This window comes from Lepisosteus oculatus, chromosome 11 (assembly GCF_040954835.1).
Source record: "Lepisosteus oculatus isolate fLepOcu1 chromosome 11, fLepOcu1.hap2, whole genome shotgun sequence".
NCBI lineage: Eukaryota > Metazoa > Chordata > Actinopteri > Semionotiformes > Lepisosteidae > Lepisosteus > Lepisosteus oculatus.
In genome coordinates this window covers 11053668-11064320 of record NC_090706.1, presented here as the reverse complement: position 1 = coordinate 11064320, position 10653 = coordinate 11053668, and the positions used below count along the sequence as shown (strand labels likewise).

At 43.1% G+C, this 10653-nt stretch overlaps 1 protein-coding gene across 2 annotated transcripts in view; it reads right to left on the bottom strand.

The window, feature by feature from the left end:
• Positions 1-430: 430 nt before the first annotated feature.
• cnksr1 (connector enhancer of kinase suppressor of Ras 1) overlaps positions 431-10653 on the bottom strand; it is a 49990-nt gene continuing 39767 nt past the window's right edge. For both annotated transcript variants that reach the window (XM_015349182.2, XM_015349183.2), the window contains 7 exons: positions 10392-10465; positions 9068-9139; positions 7107-7180; positions 4772-4845; positions 3773-3893; positions 3288-3472; positions 431-2337 (listed from right to left, as the gene is read on the bottom strand). In XM_015349182.2, coding sequence (XP_015204668.2) covers positions 1930-2337; positions 3288-3472; positions 3773-3893; positions 4772-4845; positions 7107-7180; positions 9068-9139; positions 10392-10465 — 1008 coding nt within the window. In that variant the 3' untranslated portion in view covers positions 431-1929. The remainder of the gene's footprint in view (positions 2338-3287; positions 3473-3772; positions 3894-4771; positions 4846-7106; positions 7181-9067; positions 9140-10391; positions 10466-10653) is intronic.

The window sequence follows — 10653 nt, the reverse complement described above, 5'->3', positions numbered from 1 at the left end:
AATAGAAACTCACAGTCCAAAGATAAGACTAGAAATAGTGGTAGGTTAATTGGCTTCTGGGAAAACTGGCCATGGTGTGAGAGTGTGCGTGTCTGTGTGTGTCTTGTGATGGACTGGTGTCCTGTCCAGGGTGTGCCCTGCCTTGTGCCCACTGCTTGCCAGGATAGGCTCTAGCTCTCCCATGACCTCAAAATGGAAGAAGTGGTTAGAAAATAAATGAATGGATTAACAATTATTAGTTGGCCACAACCTCCAAACAGGCCTCCCCTTTAAGACAGATAATCATCCAACTGTGGCAGTAAGTCTAATTTAGACCAATTATATGGTACAGGCCTGTTTTTTCCAAATAATACACCCTTTACCATTGGACATATCAATGGATCATTTAATGGAATGTTATTGCAGACATACAGTAAGAACTGGCACTCTGTAACTAAAACAACGGCTTTATTAAGTGTATTTTGTCAGTGAACCCATTGATTTGTGAAAGACAGATGTTCTAAAATGTTTTTGGGGTTTCAATTGTCCATCTAGATTTCACTGTTCCAATCTCTAGATCACCTATTGTTCAAGAGCTCAATTCCCTGTTATGATGAGCAGTAACAGTACTGGAGCCTACTGTCCCAGTACTGCACCAGCACTGGTGAACCAAGGTTGTGCACACAAATCTCCAACATGGTGCTTACTGGTGAACCAAGGGCTGTGCAGACATACAATGCTAAGGGTCAAGCTGTTACATGCTCACATGCAGAATTTGCAGCATTGCATGCACTCACATCCCTCGCAGGTCCCAAGGAGTCACTGTTGCCTGGCCAAAAAAAACATCCAGACCTCAGGCCACAGTGTAAATTCTGAGCAGGTGCTTTTACTGGTTGAGCCATTCAGGGTTGTAGCACATGTACGATTACAAGATGTTGATGTACTTTCAGAGACCCTGATTAAAAAGTCCATGAAATTCTTGCCTCACTTAAATTGAGGTATTCCAGGGTTTGTGGTAACCAGCTGATGAAGCCACAATACAGAAGGCCAATTCACCCAGCTGTATTTGCTAAACAGTCTCTAATCTCTAATCTACCTGTACCCACAGGATCCAACAGTAAACGTGCTCACAAACCATTTTCCACCACGCTAACATTAGCACAGAAAAATAAAAATCAACTCCTAACGTTTCCCATTAAAAATGGATGAACTATCCTGGAACGTGAATATGATATTTGTTTTTATTGCGCTTTGAAATTGAAAAAGAGCCTCAAGGTTTTTACATCATTAGATTTAACAACTGTATTATGTTTAACTTTCAATTTGAAATAAAAAGTTGCTAATGTAGCGTGGAGGTAAATGATTTATGATCACGTTCCCCATTGTTGCCTCTGCAATATTCCCCGTTGCTTTCCTCAGGCGGTGAGGTTAAATGTGTGAACACATGTCCCTTTTCTCAAGATTTTATCCATTAGTGTGGCATGAAATATTAGAGGTAATACTTTTAGACACATTTGCTTCAATAATTTGTATATAAAACCAATATATACATACAGGTATTCTTAAAAGATTTTTTAGCACAAAACTGAAGGCAAAATTATACACACGTAAAAGCTGAAAGAACCTTAACCAATAATAATTCCCTAATATCAACACATTTAAAAAAATAGGATTGTCCTCCATTAAAAAAAAAAACATTTGTCTTTTTTCCTGCTAAAAACTAGAGATGAAAGAATGAAAAAAAAATGCTAAGGCTTTGTGAGGATAACCAAAAACCTCCTCTTATTGGTTTCTTCTATCATCAAATTAAAAACACTGGCTAAGAAAATACTGCCGGGCAAAATGGCCAGGGCATGATGGGCGTTCAGCAAGTTACTGTATGTATCCAGACCGGTCAGCTAGCCCGGGCTTCTGGCTTTGTGAAGGACTTTCACGAAGAAGGAGGAGTCCTCAGATGAAGAAGTAATTGTCTGAGGACACGTTTGCTGTCCCGCTGGGCAATGTGTCTGCAGGGTCCGTCTCCATCGGGCAGGACTCGACGTCCAGGCCCGCGGGCTCCGAGTCCACCAGCTGCTCCCCCTGGGTCAGCCTCACTCTGAAACTCGCGTCCAGCAAGGCGTCCCTCTGGTTGCTGCTGGGGCAGTGTCTGTCCAGGCCCGACTCCTGGCCGCTCTCGTCCTCGCCCGCGCCCTTGACCTCGCCCGGCGTGGCTCCTTTCACAGCCCGCTTGGCCTTGGCCAGCTTGGCGATCTCCTGGCACAGCTCCTCGTTCCTCTGCTTCCACTCCCGGAATTTCTCCGATGTCAGCCGGGGGTCATCCAGGATCTTGTTGATGATCACCAGCTCTGATTCCTTCGCCTGAAACCAAACAGTTACCATCACGCTGGCGGAGTGCCGGGCCTTGGACTGTCACTGGCAGTGGGGCCGGCTTTACCCAGGAGGCAGAAAGACTGCTAAAGCTCTAGATCATCTCTAATCGCCTTCCAGCATGAAGTACATTCTGCCACATTAATAATTCCTGGAGCCTTAAAACACAAAATACAAATGCTAAAGAACAGAATGTGATTAAAGAGAGCCAAATATCCTTGTACACATTTGTGTGTACTGGATAGCAAGGAAGATTTTGCAGAAGGCTAAAACAAAATAGTTATATCTGCCCTTTATATTTATTTCTGAAGCTGGCCTCACGTGCTAGCAAAGTATCAGCATTGACAAAACATACTGGTTGTATTGTAAGTCAGGACACTCCCTTAAATTTTTGATTGCTTATTTATTTGTTTGGAACTGTAGCACAGAGGTTTGTCTGCTTAATTTACACAAAGACCCTTTTCTGAAGGTCGAAATCCAGCAGGATGCTCAAACTGGTTAGATTGTATTAAGGAACATAGGAGTGGTTGAAAACCCAGTTCCCCCAGTCCTTCAGTTTACAGTGTCAACTCACGACCCACCTGCCCAGACTGTACTCTCTGCATTTGCTCTAAATCCTGTTCCTGTCACTACATTATGTTTGTATCCAGTCTGCCCTTGAAATACTTATGCTGTTGGTATTTACAACTCCGAACATCTGTGTCTACTACCACGGTTAAACCAAGCATCAGGTAAACTGTAAAAATACACTATTAAAAATGTTTATGTACAACAGATTTTTGAAGTGCAATACACAACTTAGTAGTTGTGTACCCTGCCTTGCTCCTGTTGCCTGATGGGATAGGCTCCAGCATCCCCGTGACCCTCAATTGAATGAAGTCGTTAGAAAATAGATGGGTGGATGTTGGAAATGAGGGTGTGGAATGATGCACCTTCCTTACTTTAAGGGTACTCTGCAGCATTCGCAGGGTGTGTATTTTCTCATTGATGACTGGATTCTTGCACCTCTTGATAAAGGACTTCCGGAAGTGGTCTCTGGTCAGCAGCTGCTCATTGCCGATCAGAGACACGCCCCCTTCCTTGAGACGATGAAAAAGAATGCCCATCTCATCTTCAGGGGCAGGTGCTAGAAAAATGAAGTTAGATAAGAAATGAACAAAATCCTGGTTTCCTGATATCCCAGTTATTATAGCTGAAGTAGTTAAGAGTCAATGTACTCAAAATCTAGAAGCAATATTTGAATATCACATTTTGAGGTTTCAGAAAATCAGTGAGATAAAAGGTTACTAAAACAATCTCATCTACTGTGAAATTAAAGACTCTCTGGATGTTTCAGTCATTTTTCACAACACAAGAGTGCGACATACTTAAATGTTTTCCTATAAACCAGTTCAGCATTTCCAGGAGAAAGCTGGGAGCAGGCTACCTGTCTGGCTTTTGTCTGAGGCAGTAGTCATCACTCCTTGGGTCAGGATTGGTTTTTTGGGCTGTTTGTCTTTGACTTTCATCCTTGGTAAAGTGTTCACAGCTCGGTCAGAGGGCTTTTTCTGAAGACAAAAAAGAAATAAAATGAGCGGAAGAAATACCACATGGATCAAATAAATAAAAACAAGAGTGCCTTCTCTCGACTTCTCCAAGAAGGCAGTTGGGTTGACATTTTCACTCCCACCAAAGACAGGTCATTCTGGACATTTCCACCTCCAGGCATACCAAAATATTGGAGTATACTCCCAGCAGGGAGTCAGTCCACCTCCACTGGAGATTACGCCTGGAAAACTGGGTGGCACTGATTTCACTAGGCGTTCACAGATGTGCATGGAGGTAGTGGACAGCTCCCTGGTTTTCTCATAGAATGTGACAATTGCCATCTCTCCCTCTAGTAGTTTGTTGTAACCTGAATAGCACTTCCTGTTGGAGTTTTCTTTTGTCAACCACCGCCTGCAATTCCTCAAAGGGGTCTAAATTGATGTATTTGCTAGGTCTGCTGTTGCAGAAGAGCATGTACCACCAATCACTGTTATCAGTCTTCGTTTCACAGTAAAGGTAAAAATGCCTGGTGTGCTTCTACTTCCTCAGAAATCAAGGGACATACCAAGGACTGAGTATTTCCACTTCTTCAGAGAGGACAGGACAGGACACTCCTATGGAACACATCATCATCTAACATTTTGGTAGGCCAGTTTATGTTAACAGTAACTTAACTTTGCCAGTTTAAGATTAATTAATCTTCTACTTTAAGATTACAAATTATGAGGAAGAGAGCTTCAGGAAGACCTGACTGGCCTTACAGGTAGTCAGATAGTTTGGTGCGCCACATAAGGTGCAGGTCTGTATGCCAGCAGGGGGCAGTATCTCCTGGTCTGGTGTGCAGGTCGGTATGGCAGCAGGGGGCAGTATCTGCTGGTCTTGTGTGCATCATACTCACTGTCCCTGCTTTCCGCCTGGAGGCTCCTGGGGACCTTGGTCCTTCGTCTTCAGGCTCCGTCTCACTGTAACAGTCTGTAGAAGAATGCAGGACAGGAGTCAGCACTAACACCCCAACCCAAACCCAAAGTGAGCAGCAGGGGTCTGCAGACCTACAGCCCCAGGCCTACAGTCATTCAGGCACTCAATCAGGAGCTATTAAGCCATTGAAATTGCCTTCAATGAAACATGTATCTGCTTGACTGGACTGGAATCCAAAGGAGCCTGCAGCAATATTTATTTTTGAAGGTAGCCTAAAGTGTTGGCAGGTTATGAGCATTGACCAAACTTACTGGTTTCGTTTTAAATCGGGAGACTCACTTGTAGATCAACATAGCTTCAATAGTAATAATTTAAATATTTGATCACTTATTTATTTGTTTTAGAACAACAGTACAAAGTTTTTCCGGTTCATTTAAACAAAGAACCTATACTTAAGGTTATACATTATACACTAGTCTGAGCAGCCTGCTGAATTTATGAAGATTATTGTCAGGAACACAGGAAGGGTTGGAAACACCTGTTTCCCTTCCCTGCTTTGAAATGTAATATCAGACACAAGTGTTCAGACTAGTGTTGCCCATCTCTCCCACAAGTAGCCATCAGCCTTCTGGAAGTCAGAGGAGGACTATATCAGGTTGCCATGGCGACCTCCTCCTGGGGAAACCATTAGGGCAGCACTAACAAGGGGCAGAACGATCTCCGAGCTCTACATTAAAATCACCAGCTGCCACAAAGTCATGTAGGCACAAGGCTTTTCGGTGGACAAACATGCTGGGGAAGAAGCCATTACTTGCTCAGTTCTAGCAATCACACAAACACTGGCCCACCTACTGTTGCAGCTTCCGTTAATAATAAAAGTTAATACAAAATGACAGAATTTCCTTGTACTTCCCTTTTCCTACCTCAAAGACAGAGAAAATAATCTTCCATTTTTGGATAATAACGCGCACTGATGAAGACAACAACAGGATTTCATCCATATAAACAGTGAAACACAAACCAGAGGGCACAAGAGGAAACTGCATACAGTATAAGTGTCCTTAAAAATGAGAACAGGAGGTACTTCTTTACCCAAAGGGCTGTGGGAGTGTGGAACAAGACAGGCAGTTGAAGCAGAGACCCTGGTTTCTTTCAAGAAACAGCTGGATGAGATCCTCAGATCAATTAGTTACTATCTACCAGCCAGGCTAGAATGGCCTCCTCTCATTTGCAACTGTTCGAAGGTTCTCATATGAACCCACCAAACTCATGTGCATATCTGTTGGTTGAACCCAGATACCTTCACATCAAGTCCTTCACAATATCCATGCCACCACAAGCCCCCAGTGCCAGAGGTCTGCCCTGCGGCATTCTTCTCAACAGCAGCAGCATATTGTTAGTCTAAAATGTATTTAACAACATATCCCCAGTGACAATTTAGCAGGCCAGCACAAGACACTTTAGCTTGTTTCATCTGCTGTCAGGACTGGGTCCAGCTGCAGCTGAAACTCTTCTACTGCTGTGCTTTAATTACCCGAAATGCAACATGTTTAATAACTGGTGTAATTAAAGCAAAGCGTGTTGCTGACTTGTTAATCAGCCCAGGTGAGAGTCATCAATTCAGGCGCAACCATTGCAGAGAAAGGGGTGTTGAGACAGACCTCATGTGTTGTTTCTGAGGAGAGCTCTACACAGCACTCTCCCACAACTGGCACTATTCTTTCCAGTAACCATCTTTTCTTAAATCCCAAACCTTTTAATAGCAATATAAATTCCTTGTTATGATGTTTTCGAGACTGTTCTCAATGTGGCACAGTAAGCCACTCTTTTGTGTGCAGTTTTGCCCCTATCAGAATGCTTAAATATAAGCTCCTAAGCTGGCAGGTACTGCACACACCCACAAACTGCTAGTACCAGGCTAAAGACCTATGACAACAGAAGGAAAGCACCATGACCCACTCACCAAACACACAGAATATGAGAGGACTCCTTAAAAGCCGGGGTGAAACAAACTTAGCTTTTTGACTTCTACTTTGGCAGATAAAATAAATGCCACTGGGGCTGTCCCTATCTCCACAGACATCTGGGAACATCTGTCTACAGCAGGTGGACCAACATGCTGTCAGGGCACCCTCTAATGATGTAGGAGATTATATCACATTATCATGTAGGATTGTACACGGCTAAAACGATAAAAGGATATCTGGGCAGGAAAATTCTACTTGCATTACTTCAATGTATCAGCATGCAGAGAAGAAAAGTTGTATTTCTGAGAATTTTAAAAGCAGATAAGACTAGATCACACTCCGGCCTACCTTCTTCGCTGTTTGGAGGGTTGTTGTGGTCTTTTTTGTGTTTTTGTATCGCAGTAATTAAATAGTTGATCCACCTGGAGGAGAAAAACCAGGGTGACTTCATCATCAACAGCAAAAAGACGCTTTAGGGAGTTAATGGTGGCAATATCTCCTGGCTTGTTAAAACCCTGCGCATTGGTCTGAAGCTCTGAGGCCTGCAGAGGTCTGATTCGTGAGCCTCTAGTGTAGCCAGTGAGAGTGGTCTCTTCTCCCACTGGTGCCAGTGAGGCACTGCAGAGCCTTGGCAAGTGGGGGTGAATGGCGAGTGTTTCTGAAAGCAAAGTGGATAGACTCACACCTCCCAGATAAAGGAGACAGCAGTGACCTGGCAGTGGTGAGATTCCACATTAGGCAGGAAGGCAAAAAAACATTTTTTTAAATTAATTTGAATTCCAATTTAAATCCCTCCTGAATTAACAATAGTGTTTACACGGCTCTGACTAACAACCAACTGGTTTAGCGGCATGTTAGCGTAAAACCTCCTATAATCACGTTTAAAATACTGTGCCACTGAAAGTACAGTAATGCATTATTAGGGATCTGAACTCCTGATCAAAGGGTAATGGATTCAAAACCCAGGCGGGATACAGCTTTTGTAATCTTAAATAAAAATATCACTCAAAATGCTCCAATAAATGCCCTGCTGTATGAATGGATCTCCAGGTTTCCTTCTGAATATACCAGTTCATTTACTTGGACAAATAAAGGAATAAAAAATGTAGCAAGGTTTTCACAGTAAAAATAATGAGCTGACAGCAGGGGGCACTGGTCGACTTTAGAAGCTGAAAAACCTGTTTTGTCTCTTGCAGTCTGTGCTGTGTGCTCTGCCCAGCCTGCTGACAGATAAGTGCACCCATGCTTCGTGAAGATAACAGAGCTTGTTTTTAGATCCACACCAGCAAGAAAAGATCAGCTAAAAAACCCATAAAAATGACTCCCCAAGCTATTCACAGATTATATTCACTTCTATATCCTTTTATGAGTTTCTGGATAGGGGCTGGAGAAGAGACGTCACTTTTCCATGAATTGCTCTTCTGCTTTTTTAGCTGTCTTTTATCCATTTGTTCCTGTTTTACCAGTATGCCTTGATGTACAACTGCATTTGTTTAGTTTTACCTTGAACGGGCCTGACAAAACCGCATCCAGAGTCGGCTTAAATATTTGTGGTAAAAGGCGCTGGCAATACTTGGTTCTTTCGAAGGCTCCCCCGTGGCAAATAAAAAAGGAGTGTTTTTAAAATATTTATTACACATCATGTCGAGCCAAGTCCCAAAATATATTTGCCCTCTCAGTCAGATAATTAGCACACTACTTTTGTTGGATGGGAAAGCAGAGATTATGTCCTTCCACTCTGTATCTGTGCGAGCTGCTTTCTGGTGCACTAACGGCAGTTCTGGGGTGCCAGGTAGAGTGAGGGGTGCTCACTCGGGAAGCCCTGCTGGCCTGAGATCAAGCTAAAAAATTTAAACGAGTGCTCAAGGGTAACAAAATCCTAGGGATCAACAGGGCCGTGATTGGAACCCCCTGTGCAGTCCTAAAAGCACAGGATACTTCAATGCCTTTTGAGAAACCCAATGAGTGACATCACCGTAACAGATTTACTTCTTGTAACATGAGAACTTCTACACAGACTCAGTCAGGAATATGCCCAGCTACAACACTGCGCCAGAACAGGTGCTGCATCTAGGAGCCAGACTGATCAGTAACTTGTCTATTCCGAACTGGAAGAGTAGAAAAGGTCCCTTTTTCGGCTGGTCAGCTCTCTGTTACAGTTCACTGTGCACCACAGATCCAGCCATAACCCAGGACGCGGAGTCCGAGCAAACAGGCAGAGAAGAGTTCGACCCCACCACCCTGTCCACCGACCCTCAGCACATTTCAACAGGACAGCAGGAAGGAAAAGAAAAATGCGCTTCACTTACTTGCTCATGTCTGAAACATTGTCCGCGGCGAAGAAAAAAGTCTGGAAGCGCTCATGGCACACTTTGAACACGCTTGAAAGGAGGAGAGAAAGGAAAATAAACAGCGCTGTTAGACCTTGTACACTCCGGATTCAGTGTTGGCACAGAGGGAAGTCTCAAGAGGCGTCACACTGAAGAGAGGAAACTGGCTTATTAACACTGCAAACACCCCCAGCCTCCGTACCTGAACCGCAATTCAACAAGGAGTTTCACATCTGTTTCAATCTTATAAATGTGTTTTTAGCTGTGGAAAGAGAATCTCGTTTTATTGTTATCGACATTATGTGTTAAGTATAAAGGGATCCAGTGATGCAGGCACTACACAATAAATTACAATCATACAATAGTGAATAATACATAATCAAATGACAATAAAGCAAGCAGGAAGAGCAGCTCAAGTTTTACAGAAAGCATAACAAAATGCAAGAGTTACAACAACCTTTCAGACAGCTTCCTCTCAAGATGAGCTTGCCCATTTTTCTCATGATCATAAAATATGAAATTCTAGGCTCCCAAGTCAATATGAATAGAGGACAACTTAAAAGTCCCTAACACGGACAGTTAAAATGCTTTCTTTATAAAATTAGGACACTGTTTCTACTGTATTTTTTCAAATGAGTACAGGCCAGTCCTGCAATGGAAAACACTTTTCATTTGGTTTTTTCTACCCATCACCCTTTATTTCTTGTCTCCCCAGCTCTCTGCTGGACGATCAGTGGATACTGGGTAGAAAGTTTGTCTGGCTGCTAAAGGTTTCAGCCTCTGCAAATGACACTGCAGAGAAAGGCAGGACGATCTCGCCTCTCTCTGCAGGGATGTGATGGGAAAGGGGAGAGAAAGAGGATTCTGAGACAGCAGCAGACTGCAAGAGGTGCATTTACACTTAAGAACAGGCTGCCCACATGTGCACATGAAGCCAACAGCTTGGCTTCTTTCAAGAAGAACTCTGGCTGGATGAGATCTGGGTAATTAGCTATTAGCCAAATGGCCTCCTCTTACTTGCAACTTCTTATTTGCAATTGTTATGATCTCAAGAGCAAAAATGCGAAAACTCCCAAAAAAGGGTTAAATGACTACAAAGTTTTTTTTTTATACACAAGAAAACCACAAAGACAAAAGGACAGTCACCAAGCTCATTTTCCCTGTTCTTCTTGTGCAGATATTCTGCAAAGTGTTCCCACTTTGATGTGGTTTAACAGGACAAGTGGCTGGTTGTCAAGTCAGTCGGGTTCGCCTCCTGACTTTCTGCCGAGCAAATTAACACTGACGCAGATTGCAGACTTACTATTTCCTCTTGTGTTCCCCAGCACTCTCAATGCTGTAAGCTGATATATGAATCAGGCCCTCAGCTTTCTCTTCCTAAAATAGAAGGAAAGAAACAAAACAAATTCACACGGTGATGTCTGTGCTGTGACACCCTGTAGTACATACTAAAAAACAAAGCCAATCAGCTCTTTCTCAACATCTTTGCTCAATGCGGAGATCAAGAGAATGAATAATAGTTTGTGCCATGCATCAGCAACATTGCCAACTAGGTACAACTGTGC